Source organism: Etheostoma cragini, chromosome 4 (genome assembly GCF_013103735.1).
Source record: "Etheostoma cragini isolate CJK2018 chromosome 4, CSU_Ecrag_1.0, whole genome shotgun sequence".
NCBI lineage: Eukaryota > Metazoa > Chordata > Actinopteri > Perciformes > Percidae > Etheostoma > Etheostoma cragini.
In genome coordinates this window covers 22,228,105-22,246,591 of record NC_048410.1, presented here as the reverse complement: position 1 = coordinate 22,246,591, position 18,487 = coordinate 22,228,105, and the positions used below count along the sequence as shown (strand labels likewise).

Below are 18,487 nucleotides of genomic sequence, written 5' to 3'. Positions count from 1 at the left end.
GAACATTGCATCAGGATTTATTGCACGGCAAGGCTTTTATAATGTGTTACACTCTGGTGGTTTTAGGTGCACCTAAACCAGCAGCTGAGTGTACACTCTCTCACAGTGCTGCATGCACCAATGTAATGTCTGTTATTATGATTGGGTTATAAGCTGTAGATATGACAAGTAACTCTCAGAGAGATTTTGCCGTACCATTATTACCACGGGTAGCTTTCTACTGTATTCTATGTATCTGATTGTAATAGACCAATCAGTGAGCGAGACTGCTTTTTGGTTACACTGTAGTTTGATCCATGATTTGTTATGTAATTAATTCACTGAATTTCCATCCCATCTGATTATTCTATCTCAATCAAGCTTCATGAAAATGTAGTATATTACCATGTATTTACGTCACTATATATAATAAAACTGAACAGACCAAGAAGAAGAACTATTGCCAAGCTCTAGTGTGCACATAACAACTCAAGGCTTGAACAATACTGCTGGATAAACACAGTGATTGTAATGTTTGTCCAGTTCTAAATGGGTATGTTGACATCACTTTATGTGTAATTGTAGTGCTCATGATGCTCAAATGTTTGCTGTCATGATGTCTGTAATGACATCCAACAATAAGAGAGAAGGACTCCATTGTAGACATTAAAAACTCAAGAGATTGTTGATGCTTATTTATTTATAGACTCAGGATTTAAAAAGGACGGTTTTGGCAAAACTGTAAACAAATAAAACAGTTCTGCAGAAACAGTACAGACTCACTAAATGCACTAGAGAGAAACTAAAACTTTTACTCAAGGGGTGGGCTGCACACCCAATAGCTGGCATCACCTTCACAGTCCCAACACTGAGCATAGGGGTAACAACAGAGAGTTTTAAGTAGGGAAGCGCTCCTGTGGATCAGATAATACTCATAGATGAGTTAGTCTGGAGATTGGAAGGAGTGACCTCTGGTTACCTGCCAGCGGGAGTGCTGGCAAGAACACAGATGAGCTCCTTGGGGAGCTCCAGTGACGGTTCAGGAGCGTGCTGTCTGATTCGCACTCAGGATAACATTCAAAAATGTGGTTACATTTTCACAATAACTGAGGGGTAACATGGAACATTGTACTGTGCAGGGATTTATAATTGGCACAAAGATGGTGCATTTCTATGGCTGTGCATTATATCAACCTTTGGTCTTGCAGTCTCATGCATCAGTCCTTGAAGGCATAATACAGAAGGTTACTGGAATAATCACCTATATCTATATTAGTTAATAAGAACAGTGAAGTCTAAAAATATCAAGTTCATGTATCAGGTTTTTACCAAATTTGCCAATGAACATGAACAATGAACATCCCACCAGGTTTTAAAGAATAAGTCTGATTAACCCTAACCCAGATTTCACCAAAACAAACAATGCCACAGTTTGGTCGGAGATTCAGGGGTGTTATGCTAGTAACGGCTAATGTAGACTTGAGCTGCTAGCGTCAAGAAAAGATAAGAAGCAGGCTACAGAAGTCTGGTAAGCCCACTTCTTTCTATCTATTCTATCTTTCACACCCCCAGATGTAGAACGTGTAGTCCTCAGGCCAATATGACACTAATCAGACTTTGTGCAGCTCCCTCTAAAGCCACAAAAGGCTTTATATATGCAATTGTGTTGCCCAATTCTGTAAACACACATTTATGTGTATAATCGGTGGAGTGCACTTTTAAGAACATCAGGAAGGTGACTCAACTCAAAATAAAATATAAGGCCTAGGGCAGGAACAGCTTGGCTCATTGATGTGGTTTTAATTGTTGTTGGACAACAATGGAGGTGTATGGCAGAGGAATTAGCTATTTCAGGCTACTCAGACAATTCTTGTTAGTAGGATCAATTCAATGTTGGTTTTGGTCTTTTAATGGGATTTGTTGACAAGAAAGGTTTTGGCTACACAGACTTGCTACACTTGCTTTTTGTATTTTCATGGATTTAAAAAAACAACAGTACAAGCTGCTTGTAATTGTGAGGCTGTTTACTAGAATTTATATTTTATCCGCGGGTTTGCAAACAAGTAAGACAAGGACATTTAAAAATAATGACCAAAGATTGACCACATAAAAATAAATGCAAAATAATGAAATTGCATATTGGGAAACAGAACGCATCTGCCATGCTGTTAAATAAAGTGATGATGAGACACCCGTCCCCTAAATCTTGAGGCAGTCAACCAAATAATTGACGGAAGTAATACACTAATGCTGTAAGACATCAAAAACCCAGTCAACGTTAACGTGAAAGTAAATGAACCCACTATTTGTGCTCTTAATGTACTCGACATAATTTACTCATTAGAGACTCGGTGCAGTGGTTAATTTCATGACTCTTAACATGGTAAACACTCATTATAGCAGTAGTGATTGCGGTAGGTACCTGTATAATGCAGTCAGTGGCTCTTCTGCCACTTTCTCATTACAGACATTGTAATGTGAAACTTTACTATAGGCTGTAGTCTTGCAGCACTTGTTTGAGATTAAAGTGTGACACTGGCGGTTCCTCTCGTTGGTGGAGAGCTTTGCCGAGTCTCTGAAGCAGCTGTGAGAGAACCACATGGGGCATGCTGCAGAATTACCAATGTCCTGAGAGGTCTAGACTGCTCAACATGATCAAAGGGTAATGATGGCAGGAGTGACTGTTAATAAAAAAATGCACACTTGTTTTTTATATGTGAATGAAGGAGATGTAAAACTGATCTTGATTAATGTAGAAAGGAGCAGTAAGGTAGAGCAGGGACCCATCTTATAGGCTCCTTATTTCTCCTGCATATTAATGATGTGGAAGCAGCAGGAAACACAGCAATGCAGATAAACCAAGCAAGCACTTTGCTTTTTTTACCTAAGCATCTATTTTTTAAACCGCTTATCTTGTTCAGGGTTGCAGGAGGCTGGAGCCTTTCCCAACATACATCGGGTTAGAGATGTGGGATATTCCTTTGTATGATGAAAATTAATACAACATAGAATAATTATTCATAATCATAGCTGTCTTTGGCTATTTCCTGGCGCCATTATGTGCAGTGCACACCTTGTAGACATTGGACTCATAAGTATCAGTTGAAAATAATGAGACCAGCTTCTTAAAGATCTGTTGCTTTCCCTTTTTTAAACACATGTACAGTACATTTTATATCTTTGGGTTGGAAAAGGCTAGTAAATTATGCAACATCTTTGGCTAGGGGAAATTGAGATTGACTTTACCTCGAAATTCACATATAAGAAGATATAAAGTCCTTTTTTAAGATGAACAAAATAATAAAACAGAAGAGCAGCACACACAGAGCTTGTGTCAGATTAATTTAAAGAGGCCATCCAGCTATTTTGGCAGGAAAGAACTGGATGGCCTGTGGCCAATCAGAAGCTGAAAAAATGGTCAAAGGGCTGAACCCACACACACTGTCACTAAATGTCTTGTGTGACACCTCAGAGCAGAAGACACCCACACTTACTACTTTGACTAATCTGAATTGATTTCTCTGAGAGCAAAATGCCTGCCTGAAAAATGTGTGTAAGAGAGCCAAAATGTCGATGAAGAGGGAGCTAGAGAGAGAGAGAGACAGAGGAAAAAAGGGAAATTGTCTCATGGAGTAGAGACAATACAAAGTTTGTGTGGGTGGCCTGCCAAGCCTGCAAGAGAAATATCACTCTCACACCTATTCTGGCTTGCTGGATTCCCCATGGCACGAGCATGTCGGCCAAACTGTGACAATCTCTGTCCAATCAAGGCTCTGTGGCCCGTAATTACCGAGCCGTAACCTCCAACAATAAATCATGCATTTCAAAAGCTCACGAGATAATCGGGGGCATTAGAACTACTCTGGTCTGCATCGAGGAGCTTGAGATGTAGTAAATGAAAGATGACTAACAGAAGGAGACCTTTGCGGATTTGGGGCCTAGCACTCTTTCAGATTGAAGTGGCTATTCGAAATAGCTTGAACCTGAAGAGGATGTTTGGTTATGCATCCCCAATACTTGTTCAAAGCTATAATAGAATCTATTTCCACAGATACACTCAATATATCATTATAAGTTAAGAAATTATTTACCATCACCACAGGTAAGATAAAAAAAGAGTAATCATGGAAAATATACACCGGCTGGCACAAGGTTGAAAATATATTTACAATCCTTTCTTTCCTGTTCCACTCAGTATTTGGGCACTACAGAAGTATTACTTAACAATATGAATCATTCCTAAACAACATACATTTTAAGTTAGACCAGGTTTTTACGGTTGACACAAATTATTGTGTCTTATATTGTGTACAGTGTAAGTCTAGAAAAGCTATCTATCTTAAACACAAATTATCTAAACAAACTTGACAGGCCCATTTATAAAGTCAAACCAACATTTTTAGAAACTTTGACCAAAATCTGATTCATATTCTGGGCATATCTTAACTAAATTTCAATTTTCCATATGATAGCTGTTGCAATAAATTATTAACCACAATAGGCATTCTTTTTTACATTTATGCTAACTATGGTGAAAAACAGATCCTACACCATCAGGTAATTTCACACCCACTACTATAGCCATTATTTTACAAATGTCAGCAGCATATGCCCCACTGTGTGCTAATTAAGCTTAATTAATAATTCCATTTGGTATGTGTGTAAATATATGAAGCTCTATCATTAGCTCATCCCTGGTAATTAGTCTGCTGTTAATCTCCATTGAACACACCTGCTTTTTATAATCTCTTTTGCACATACAGCAGGTTACATTGAGACAACGTTCAGATTTGAGGCTTGTGAGGAGAAAGGAAAAGTTGAGATTGGCATGTTGTATCACCTTCTCAGACCCCACCTCCTCATAGCAATTAACACTCACAAAAACCAATGGAACAACCTGGGCCCGGATTAATAAACTCCTATCACAAGTTATTACATTGAGCCTATTATAGGATCATCCCTGTCCTGTGAATGGATGTCTCCATTTCCTGCCTCTTTGATTTCTCACTGACTTAATTCACAGTGGGACACTAAGCAGGTCAGGATTTGATCACAATGGATCCTATATCCTTTAAAAAAAATGTCTAATAGAAAATGGCATGAAGCATATAGGTAATAGTTAATGGAATAGACATGTAGGTTTAAGACCTAATGTGTGTAGAATCACTCAGAGGGAAAGCAATGAGTTCCTGCTAGTGAGATGAGAAAGAGTTTTTGTTTTTAACTGATGAGATTTCCCAGAGGAGAAAACCTTGCACTCTAGATATTGGAATTGATTTGCTCCTTTGCAGCGAACCAAATATTTACCTTCTAGCTAATTGCAAGAGGCAAGACCCGTTCAGTGTTGTAAGAACAAGGCTTACCTAGGAGCAATGCATTTTCTTCTATGCCTTTTGGACAGGCGCCCACACTCTCGTTTAAAAGGTTCAGCTCATTGCAACTGGTTTGCACCAAATTGTCCTGTCCAACCTGGGCTGCTCTCCAAAGTGGGTGTGACAAGAGGGTAGACTTGTCAAAAAGATACGTTTTAGTGACTGTTGGCAAACAGAATTAGTACCCTCAAGTTATTTTAAAATAGAGTTTCCAGATGGATCACTTCAAAAATCTTTTTTTTTTCACTATTATGGATATTAGTTGTCTGGGACAAGCACTAAATATGCTGCTTTATCATCAGCCTACTTCAAACGAGGGTCAGGGACAAGCTCACAAGTAGATAATCCGTTAAGCCTGACCCGCTCATTTTAACCACTTGAGTCTTTAAGTGAACACATTTTTCTTGATTGCATAATGTGGCTGATAGAATTACTGATTGACTATTTCAAACACACTTGTGAAATCTTTTTCAGTCCCACTCAGGATTGTTGAACTACATGGATACAAATGTGCAACTCAACCTCGCACTTCCCATAGTTAACAATAAGACAAATGAGTGACCACACAGGATACATTTAACTGCATGTAACTATTTTTATTATTTGCAGATCACACACATATGGTATACCAATGCATATGATGTGTCTAACTTACATCTGTCTGTGTCTTACAGATCAAGAGCGGATAGGAAAGGATTCAAACTATGAGCAGGAAGGAAAAGTACAGTTTGTTATTGATGCCGTCTATGCAATGGCTCATGCCCTGCACAACATGCACCAGGAGCTCTGCCCGGGGAAGGTGGGACTCTGTGCTAAAATGGATTCCATCAATGGCACTCATCTGCTCAAGCACATCCGCCGTCTGAACTTTGCAGGTCAGTCACGTTTTTTAATACTGGAATGCCTGTTTGTCTTTACTCGAGTACTTTACTTAACTCAAGGCAATTCAGTTTGCGATAATATATTTCTGACACAGTGAAAGTACAAATGATCATCACGCTGGTTCAAAATTAGCTGTTAAATGTTCTTCTGTTATGGAAAAGCAAGACCGATTTTCCAGAAATCGATGTCAGTGCTCCATCCGGAAGGATGTCAATATTCCTAAAATGCATTTCGAGGAAAGAGGATTGGATAATTAGGAAGCTCGCCAGAGCAGCTATAATTGAGGATACATGCGTGTGTGTGTGTGTCATGAACTGTTCCTCTCATCTGACAGAGATCATAAAATGCAGCGGTAAAACAAAACAAATGACAGCTGATGCGGCTGTGCTTCACGTCATATCTAATTTACGTCGCTTTAAAATAACCGCTCGAAGTTAAGGATGTCTAATTTTGTTGAATGCCTGTTGCATCGTCTTCTCTCTCCTCGTGTCATCTTCTCAACTCCTCCGCTCAAATCTCCTCTGGGCGGAACCAACAAGTAGCGGAATCGAGAAGAGGAATCGGGGATGTACAAAACAAAAAAGGAATTGGGCTAGTCAAGCGGCCAAGCTAGCCTCATAGCAGTGAGTCAACATGCTCACAGGGACATAATGCTGACGTTACAGTAGGCAGGTTTAATGTTGTTCATGTTCACCCTCTCAGTTAACTGAACAGTCTGAACATGCTAATTAGCGCTAAACAAAAGTACAACTGAGGCTGATGAATCCTATAAGTTTTGCAGGTTATTAGATGTAAACATAGACTGTGTATAATAAATGGACAAATCTTCCGTGATGTCACCCATTGGTTTGTAACGATGGGACCATTTTGAAGCCTGAAACTTGTCATATGGCCGTAGCCATCTTCATGTTTGGGGCCACAAGTGGGCACAAGGGTAGAACTAAGTTATCCGTTATGGTTGCAAGTGCTAGCTAGGTCAGCAAATATGAACAGCTGGTTGTACTAGAAATTTGGTTGTACTAAGCTTCTCTTAGTACAACCAAATACTAAGCAACCAAAATGTTACAATTAACTTTCATGAGACTTCTAGGCTTCATTTTTTAGACCACAGGTTGCCGTTTGGTCGTAAATGAAGGTATTGGACACATTAAAATATTGACCTGGTGGTGGCGCCAGATGAAAAGTCTGAATTTTCAAAAAAATCCTTGAAAATTAATCACACAGTTATTATGATATATCAGTCCGGATCAAAGTAGTGGGACAATCAACAGACTGACATTGTCATTCGCACTGCCAAGGGCTAACTGATCGTGCAAATACAATAATTATTGTACACCTTGATCACTGGAAGGTTATACATCTACTAACCCTATGTATGTAATGTGCTTTGCAATACCTTGAGTGTATTTCTGTCACAACCAGACGTCCAACTTTGTAGATGTCAACATATCATGGGTCACAACTCACTGCCTTTGTCACTTTGTTCTGTTGTATAACCTATTTTCCATCTCTTCCATGTAGCCTTACATTATACCAAGCTCAGTCAAGTTCACATGCATGACTGACATATTAATAATTGACTGCTTCCACACAAGGAGAAGTGATCCAGAGTTCTATTATATAGACAATGCATTTCTGAAGCAAAGCAATTAAAGACAATTACAATTTCTTCTCAGAGACTTGAGTATGCAGTGTTTGCACAGATAAATTATTCATTTAAACTCCTGCTCTTCAAGCTAATTTGTAATTCTAATATCTACTTGTTTTATTGGCAAAATGTCAATTAAATGTTTAATTCATATGTGAGAAGTAAAAGAATGAATTATTTCTGAAAATTAAATGAATGATTTGGAAGGCTTTTTATAATGAAAGAGAGGTTGCCGTAGAGTAACCGCTGATATCATCTGGACCGTACCACTGCTGCCATAGCCAATCACAAACCTTCCCTACAATGCATCTACTGGACACATGATTAGAACATCTCACTTCTTCATCTGGTTTCTGCTTTGCTGTCATCACATGCGTCATTTTGTTTTCAGCCTAGATTTCACTTAGGTGTGGAAATGTGAAAAGATGGCTAGTTAGTTACAATAATAATAATTCTAGTAGTTATAATAAACAATCCCCCTACATATCTGACTTGTTCGGTGATTCCAATAATTGTGGTGTTTTTTTTTATGTGGAGAAACATTTGACTACGTTAAAAAACAAAGAAAAAGATGTGATTGATGCATCTATCCACGTTGTCTTAAGTTCACATGCAGAAAAGAAAATGAAAATGAACTCTTAAGTTGACCTATTTATTTGATTGTCCTAAAAAACATTAAGGTAACCGCTCTGTGTCTACTGATGTTGGTGGCAGCAGGGAGCCCGGCACAGCTGTCTAGAGATTCCTCTCACACACAGCATGCATGTTTACTGTATACATTTTCCCTTTTTGAAACTAACACTGACCCTCTTTAAGCAGAAAATTTCCTAAGTGTCCAAACAGCATTTCTTTGACATTGTACTCAACACTTGTTTGGCCCCCTACTAACTTGAGCTGATACATGTAAGGCCTCTGGGTAAATCAGGTAGAATAAGTAAACAATCCTCCTTCAACAACCACAACAACAACAACAACCATTAGGACACCCATAACCTCTAACTTCCCCAGCTGAACTGCTCAGATTCCAGTAGCGTGCAGAAGAAAAACAACTGATGGACTGCTGTTCACAACAGGCAGCGTGTTTGGTCGGTGTTTATCATGGTTTGTGTTTAAAACAACTTCCCTTTGTATCCCAGACAAAACTTCTATACCTGATAGTCTCTGTCTGGAGAAATTACGTTTATATTACTAGCTGCAGTACAAAGGGACGTGCCAGTTTTCCATTTGGCATGTACTGTATGTAATGTTTTATTCCATCTATTTACAGTGTTATTGATTTTCCACAGAACTGAGTCTGGCACTTATTGTACAACATTGCAGATTTTTTTCCCTCCTTTTTGGTATTAATGTTTGATTTCTTTTGTAATGGGTGTTTAGAGCTTTGGACCAACTAATACAAAATTGTGTAACAAAAAAAGAAGATACAGTAAGCGTAAAATAAGTGTATGATGGATAAAATGTGCCAAATAGTGAAAAACAGATACAGATATTACAAGAGCATAAGGTAAATGTGATGTGCAAGAATGGAACCCAGCCTCTTATTTGAGCATGTAGATTAGAAGTGCATCTGCAACACAAATATATATATACATATATATATATTTTTTACTATTATTGGCACGTTGAGGGCTGAGTGGGTTCAACAAGGGATTTAGCCTGTAAGCATTGATACGAAGCTCCATTGCAGTAGATCTTTTTGAGCTGAATTTTGTTCTAACCTATCAAACTGTATTAACGTCACACCACTGAAGGACTAGAGGGGTTGCCTTAAGGTTACACTACACTCCATCTAATTGCATCAGCACGCAGCAGTGTATTGAACTTGTCCAGATATTTATAAAATAACCTAACTGTTGGGACAGGACTGTGCATTATATTTCCAAAGACAATATTCTTTGTTGTGATATTAGTATGTTGCGCACCAGTACACACAGCACACTCATCCCTTTTTTCTTTAAAAAAAAAGAAAAGCAATCGCAAGAAATAGATGTAAAAGTGGGTCATTTGTTTGTTGTTGTGATGAATCATCATTGAGGCTGAGCCAAAAAGAATCTATTGTTACACATTTCTGTTTATTGTCAGCAGTTTTAGCAGACATCTGCTGAACATAATTCACATTTCTTCCTCTGCAGAGCTGCCCAGCCCTCCAGTAAGACCATATCCTAGCAAATGCATTGTCTCTTAGGTTGCTTGTGTAATGAAACTCTGATAAAGTTCAAATATCAAAGAGCTTCTTAAAAACCAAAGGAGCACATAGTGGCTATACACCTGGCATGCTCACGAAACCATTTATCTCTGATATCTCGGTGGGCTGTCAGGGTCAGGGACACAGTAAGCTAGCTGATGACAGATAACCTTTTAGAAAAGCTGTAAAATTATCCGACAGAAGTATGGAAGCTGGGATATTTTCAGTTGTCTGGAAATATCCGTGTGCTTTTCGGGAGCCTTTATATTGTCTCCATTTTTTCACACAAATGTCTCTTAAGTCGTAGCTTTTTTTCTCTATTCTAAATCACCAACTTTTCAAGTGCTTTTCATTTGCGTATTCAACAGCAGCCGACAAAGCAGAAGAATCAAACAGCTCCAGTCCATCTTTATGCACTGTTTGAATCTCTTTAGAGATTCATTCTTATTTGTTCCCACCTTTGCATTCAGTGTTCCTAAGAGTTGCTCAGACTTCAATGACTTTTAACTGAATGAAGCTACTTATCAACGTTTCATGTCTCTTGCTGACCCGAAACATGCTTTTGCTCTGCCGCAGACTCTAAAGCAGCGGCCTTTTTTTGCCGTAATTTTCACCAGGGACAGCTGTTTTGTGTTTGGATAAAGGCAAGATCTGAGGGTTTCCCGTCGCTGCACTCCTATCTCTCTCTTCCCAAGCATGTGTATCGTCGTTATTGTTGTGCAACTCAAAAGATGCTTCTAGTACACGTCTATTTTTCTTTCACTTGCATGACACCCAGCCCCGTTATAAAAAAAAAGTGATATCTGCATTTTAACATGCTAATTAATGGACATCTCTAAATATAAAGCCCATTCATAATATTGTGGTAGCTTAAAACCTGTTGCACACACACACTGTAAAGACGTGCAACCACAAATAATATCAATAGGTAAAAATAGTGACTAAGGCAATTATTGGACTAAATGGCACAGATAACTATGCCATTATTTGAAAAAGGTTCTCTAATATAAGAGACAGGCAATTTTATGATTCTTATCATATTTTAGTGAGGCATTTCCCTGGGATGTGATCCTGCTCTCGTTGTAAAATGCTATGAAAGCGAGACAATGCCACTTTAGAGAGAATAAATACCACAATCCTTCTCTCTTAATTTTAAATGCATCGTTTTTCAGTTTAAAATGGCTATGTTATGGTGGCTAGTGTTAGATTAGGGTTGAAAATTATTGAACAGTTGAACAGTTTAAAAGGAGAAACTAATATCAGCTAATTGGTGACATTTGGAAATGTAAAGTACATTAAGCTGATTGAATTTACCACGTGATACGCATGCTTTGCCCATTTTGGGAGCACTTGTAGATAGCAAAAGCTTATGATTGAGTGTCCATGCAAATGTTACAGAGGGGAAGAATAGACACACACATTCTTGAACTGAGTGAAGTGGATCTGTGGTAGATTCTACATGACTTGCCTGCGTCATTAAAAGTAAATGACTGGTGTAGAGGGCAACAAGCTCTGCTGCCATTCACCAAGGTGTCCCGGTTTTGCGTCCATGCAGAACAAACGCTTATTATGTTGAATTACTGATCATATACCGATCTTGAGTAATTCTTAAGGTGTGTATGTGCAGTAGAAGAGAGAGAGATGGGGGCAATACAACAATCATTAGGTATTACATATAATCACAAGCACCTCATTAACCCCAATGCTTCTTTGAGAGGAAGCGAGCACTGTGGAACAGTTGCTCGACCCATACCTACCCCGTCACATTAGTACACAGCACAATGCAGCGGTGGCACAGGCCTCTGTGGAAATCATTATGCCTCTGACTAGTGACCGGACTGTTTAGACAAGCAATTTGTGCCACATGACAGGCCTAATTCCTCATCTGCAACTCAAACATTGACCATACTGTAGAAAAAAGCTCGCTCTCTTCACACTTAATGAAGAGGACAACACCACTGCCTCCAGAAGAATGACAGAGACTCCGGGGAGTATTCTCCCATCGTGCCTTTATGTGTCAATTAATTCCTGAAGACAAAGAAGCCAGATTTGTCTTTTGAATTGGTTTTGCTATCATGCATGCCACTGGAGAGGTATGTTGTGCTGTGTAGGCACCAAATACCATCATGTGTCAAAAAGTTTCAAGTTGACCTATTATGCTTTTCCGTATATTCAGTCAAATCTGCAATGTTTTAATGTTGGATTTTTATGTTAAACGTGGCCAAAACTTAAATTAATGAAGTCAACATATTTCAGAGAAATCCCCGGGTCACATTACCGCCAAAACATGTCCTGTCATGTAATATTTGGTTTAGAAGCCTTTACCTACAATTTTGACGGTTGGGCTGCTATATTCTAATAGTGTTCCCTGCTAACAATAGTAGCTTCAAGCTAACCCCTGATAGCTCTAATCTTGGCGGCCAATGTGTCATATGTCATGTCAAGTTTATTTTTCACAATAAAAAGTCCTGCTATTTATTCCATTGCAGTCAGTCTCAGGCTCCGAATTAAAACCACAAATGAGATTCCAACAGTGTAGAATCGGGGCTCACAGACATGCACTGACTGACCAATCAGAGCAGACTGGGAAACTTTTTGAAGAGCTTTAAAGGCTTAAAGAGAAAGGCTCTACAACAGAGTTTCTCATACAGAGTATGAATGAGTATGGAGCTGAAAATGCTATGTAATAACTCTTCTTTAAGTTGAATTAAAGGGAACTGTTGTCATGTAAAATAGTCTTATTCTGCTGTGTTAATAAATACAAAGAAAGATAATTTGCTGTCACACACAAACTATAGCTGAGAAACACCTGATACGTAAATAAGTAATACATAAATAACTTCTACATTTGGTGATAAGCAGCACAAATTGTTGCATGTTTGATCTGTGTTTCCCATTTTCCAACCGTGTTATTAGTCCTGTATTTAATCCATGGTGGTTATTGCTGCTGTTGCTTAATACTCACGTCTCTGATTTATTTTAAGCTGCTGTCATTGCTGTCAGACATGTATACCTGTGATGAAGAGTTTCAGGAAAGATGTTTTCCTGGGGATGCAGCACAGCAAAAGCCCTGATCTGATATTGATCTTAATCAACATGTAACAGATGAAACATTAAGAAGAAATGATGGGACATGGAAGGGATAACAAAATTCAAGGCAAAATTAATGCTCAAACCAAAAGATTTGCCCCATCACCAAAATTCAGCAACACAGGGTTGAACTTGCTGGCACTCCCACATTGATTAACAAGTCTTTTAATCAGTTCCAAATTCTTCTTCTTCATTTTTTCATTTTATTTTTCATGTGTGCGATAAACAAGCGGTGGTAGCAGCAGTTGTGCATGAAGAAGCAGATTTACAGCAGTGGTAAGACGGTTGTAAATCCGTGAAAGGTCTTAATTTTGAAAAACATGCATGAGCAAAAGCTATTAAATTTAATCATACTATATAGTATCAGCAGTGTTATGGTGGTAGTGTTGCTGCATTATTCTCTTGAAATCACCAGTGTGGCATTTAGGGTCAATTTTCCTCTTTCTTTGACAGTGTTGTCCATGTGAGCACTTACCGGCTCAAACGCATACAGTTACCCCAACCGTGACAGTGGAGGGCTGACAGCTTCAACGCGATCTGAAAAGCTCAGAGAAATTGGAGAAAAGGAGCAAAATAAAGATTTGGCCTGATTAAAATCTTTGATAGGACGAATGACAGTTTACGAATAGTGTTGATGTGGCTAATATTTATATGGAAACATAATGCCTCTCCGCTTACAGTCACAATAATCCGCCCATGATCACTAACTGCTTTGTGATATGGGCGGCATTGTCACTGAGTGAAACGGTAATGGCATAATCCAGCCGGGCTGACTCATCGAGATGTGGATTAGGGCTCGGCATCCTACAGCGTCAAAACAAAGAACAAGATCCCCCCCAAAAAAATGCATCTGCAGAAATCCACGAGCAGTAATTGGCCACATTTAACTCATTGTTTAAGGGGGCTTGATAATAAAACCCTAGGGGTTCAGAGCTTTCCTCTGTGTTTGAAGGTATACAGGGTTTGTGACAGTTGAAAAGCAATTAGACAGGAAGTTGCCTCCTTCTCACTTCACGGTGAACCTGCCATGATTGAATGGATTGCTGGACTGGATGAATGGATTGCTGGACTGGATGTGTGGCTCTCCTTGGTTCCATTGGGGAGCTTACAGATACATCTTTGATGGGCTTTTCTTTGTGACCCATCAGTACAGCTTGTCTTTAAAAGGCACACACAAATACATTGATACACATTGCTGTCACAATGAGAAATCAGAGGACACATGAGTAATGAGAAAAGTGTGTTTGACCTATAAAAGTCCAACCAGAGAAAACTCTGATATTTGATAAAAACCTATGGTCATCTTATTTCTGAGCTTTTTGAAATAAATAATATTTGCACGTTGCCACCACAGTGTTGATGCTTTGAGGGTGGTGGTAGCTTAGTCTGTGGGGAGTTGGGTTGGCAACTGGAGGGACGTTGGTTCAAGTCCCAGTACATTGGTAGCTGGAGAGATGACAAGTCACCTCAGGTGCTGCCAGGTCCGCTTGAGTGAGGCACCGTACCCCCCCCCCCCCCCCCCCCCCCCCCCCCCCCCCCCCCCCTCCATCCACTCATGGTGTTGGTACTAGGCAGCTCACTCACTCTGACATATCTCCATTTGAGTGTGTATATTTCAGGCCGATGTGTAGTGATTTGTAAGTAAACAGAGTATCAATTGTAATTTCCCCACTGCGGATCATTAAACAGTGTACATGGTTATTTTAATTATTAAGGTTAGGAAACTAAAACACTTCATTGAACATAAGATCAAGACTCATTATCAGACTGAGTTGCCTTTTTGACTCACTAAAGTCATTTCGGTTCTGTTTGGGAGGGTGGGATGTTTTGTTTTGCTCTATCCAATCAGTGACATCCTGTACATTCAACACAGACGCTGTGGTAGCGGTTGCCACCAGCAGCAATTTTTTTTACGACTTTGAAATTTTGCCAAAATGTTAATTTTAAGAATAGCTGTCACGAAAACTTGTTAGACTATGTCAATGTCAAAAAATGCCAGTTGCCATTTTTGTTGTTTTGCTACTTTTCATGGATGCAGGTAGGTTGCCAGCTACTTAGTCCCTATTCTTCATCCCAGCTCCAAAGCTTTGAACACATGGTTGTTTCTTCAATCAGTGGAACTAGTAGACTGGGTAAACACCTACACGTTCAATTCTCCTGCTTCAGTTCAGATTTTGCCGGAACCAATCACAGACTGGGCACATCTACGTTGCGGGCTATTGGCAGGTTTAATGCGATGACAATGATTTGCATTCAATAGTGGCCACTGAATGCCACCAAAGCGCATCAAACCCATTGATGCGGCTGTCGCTTCTACTTCACCCGGCTCATAGGTCTGACTGGTTGAAGGACTGTCCAATTGCGTACAGAGTCATTTGAACTATGTCTGTTGGTCACGCCTCTTGTGCAGAGAAAATACAGGGCAGACTGCCCAGACCAAGGCTTAATCTCAAATCTATTAAGACTAGGGAAACAGTGGTCAATGAGAGAAACACCAGGCTAAGCTAACATTTACTGTTGGTCTGTGATGGAACGTGAACTGCAGTCTTAAAGTAAGACAAGCTCTACGCCCTTTGACCCCTCCAAACTATACACCTTCTACAACACAACCTAGCAGGCAAACTATTTACTGTATAACAGGTTTCTGAAAGTTGGCACTGAACGTAAATTAGAATCATCCAATATGAACATAATTACTAGTTGCAAATGTTTCTCACAAGGAAAAAAAATTGTTAATATGCATTAGTTTGGTTTCTAATGTAGTGGAACAATAACTGTAGTATTAATGACAACACATTAGTTTGCTCTCATAGATTCACGCTCACTTCATCGAAAATAACTGTGATGTGCTGTAAATGATAATGATGACGATGTTGGTTATGATTGTTGTCTCATTTAGGCATAGCGGGAAACCCAGTTCTCTTCAATGAAAATGGAGATGCTCCTGGACGCTACGAGATCTACCAATACCAGATCAGAAACCAAACAGCCGAATACAAAATCATTGGCCACTGGACGGATCAGCTCCATCTCAACGTGAGTATTGCCTTTTCTATTCTATCCCTGTTACATTGTGTTTGCGTTTGCAGTGAAAGTCCTTCTCTTAAAAGTGGTTTTCTCCAGCTCTGCAGCTGCAGGTTTGTTCACTAACTCCTCCCAAACCATTTGATGGCGCTTAGTGCCATCTTCAAAGGTGTAAATATCCAGAGGGCGCTTTAAATGATTAACAGGGAGGACTGTGATGAAAAGAAAGCCATGAGAGCTCAAGGAAAGATATTTAATATGATCTCTCCTGACGTCTCGCTGACTCTTAAAAAACAATGCGGTGGGCAGGGGTTCTGACAAAGTAACGGTATTATAACTGTAAATTACATAAAAGAACCAAAGACATTCTGTTTTGACAAAATGAAGAGGAAGCCATGGGCAGGCAAAAAAGAATCCGATTGGACACATGAAGCAGCTTGAGAGGAGCTTTGGCTTCTTTACCTCTTTCAACAACACATCGTGAAAGAAATAAAAAGAAGAAGCAACATTTGTGGTGGGCACCTCCTGAGGAATGTGCCAGTTCTGACTCTAAAGCCGTATTTAATTAGTGTTCTTTGAGTTCCTAATTAAATGCACATTTAGAGACAAATTTTCCGGCTTTGAATGAACAGCCACAATTGAGAAGAATGGATAACATAACATCAAAGAGAGCAGACCCGTTTGAAATGACGTGTTTAATTCATCCGTACAAGTATGCTTCTAAAGGAGGAAAATCCACAAGGGGAGTATAGTATCCAAAAACAGAAATAACTTTTTACTCCTCTGATTGTAGACAGCTGAGTATTGATTTCTTTTAACACAAACAACTATTTACTAAAGCAAAAAAAAGAAACACTGTGTCAGTTCCCTGCAGATTAGACAATGGGTTTCCCCTTTCTTTTTGGGTCTTGCCCTTCCAATAATTTGACCTCCCACTGAAAACATTTTGCTGAATATGAGAAACGCTTTATTTGACCCCTACTTTCCGATTTCCAACACTCACCCAAATAAATATATAAACTAAGTAGAATGGGAACATACATAAAGACTGGTTCAAAGACTCACACAGCAAGTAACCACCTTCCAGTTGTTATTCCACCTCTGTGGCTCAATGAAGCATCACTCTCTCTACAGTACATGTCACCATTTTACCATTTTTTAGGATATGAACAATGTAGTACTCTTAAAATCTCTTCTCTTTTGTCTTTGTCTTTCTCTGCGCCCATTTACGTCTAGCTATGTTCCTCTGCCTCCCTTGCAGGTACGTACGATGCAGTGGCCCGGTGGCGCCCGTCAGATCCCTTCTTCAATCTGCAGTCATCCCTGTCAGGCCGGCGAGCGCAAGAAGATTGTGAAGGGCATCCCTTGCTGTTGGCACTGTGAGCGGTGCGATGGCTATCAGTACCAGGCAGACACCTACACGTGTAAGATGTGTCGCTTTGATTTGCGGCCCAACGTGAATCACACGGGTTGCGTTCCAATCCCAATTGTTAAACTGGAGTGGAGCTCGCCATGGGCCGTCTTTCCTGTGCTCATTGCCGTTGTTGGCATCATGGCCACTGTGTTTGTGGTTGTTACCTTCGTCCGCTACAACGACACTCCCATAGTGAAAGCATCAGGCCGTGAGCTGAGCTATGTGCTGCTGACTGGCATCTTCCTCTGTTATGCCACAACATTCCTGATGATTTCAACCCCTGATGTAGGAATTTGCTCCCTCCGGAGGATCTTCTTGGGTCTGGGTATGAGCATTAGTTATGCCGCCCTGCTCACCAAAACCAATCGTATTTACCGCATCTTTGAGCAGGGCAGCATGTCTGTCAGCGCACCCAGGTTAATTTCTCCAGCCTCCCAGCTGGTCATCACGTTCTCCCTGGCCTCAGTGCAGCTCCTCGGGGTGTGCATCTGGTTTGGCGTGGATCCCTCCAAAGCCATTATTGACTATGAGGACCAGAGGACGTCTGACCCGGTGATGGCTCGTGGTGTGCTCAAGTGTGACATCTCTGATCTGTCTCTCATCTGCCTGCTGGGATACAGCATGCTGCTCATGGTCACCTGTACAGTCTATGCCATTAAAACCAGAGGAGTGCCGGAGACCTTCAATGAGGCCAAACCCATTGGGTTTACCATGTACACCACCTGCATTATTTGGCTAGCATTCATCCCAATCTTCTTTGGCACTTCACAGTCCACAGAAAAGGTATGCTTGCAACTACTTTATTAATATCATTGTTATTATTATTATTATTATTATTATTATTATTATTATTATTATTATTATTATTATTATTATTATTATTATTACTACTA

General features: G+C 39.8%; 1 protein-coding gene across 1 annotated transcript in view; it reads left to right on the top strand.

The window, feature by feature from the left end:
• LOC117943019 (metabotropic glutamate receptor 4-like) overlaps positions 1-18,487 on the top strand; it is a 144,285-nt gene that overhangs the window by 104,982 nt on the left and 20,816 nt on the right. The window contains exons 6-8 of the mRNA XM_034868884.1: positions 6,026-6,226; positions 16,056-16,192; positions 17,442-18,377. Of these exons, the coding sequence (XP_034724775.1) occupies positions 6,026-6,226; positions 16,056-16,192; positions 17,442-18,377 (1,274 nt within the window). The remainder of the gene's footprint in view (positions 1-6,025; positions 6,227-16,055; positions 16,193-17,441; positions 18,378-18,487) is intronic.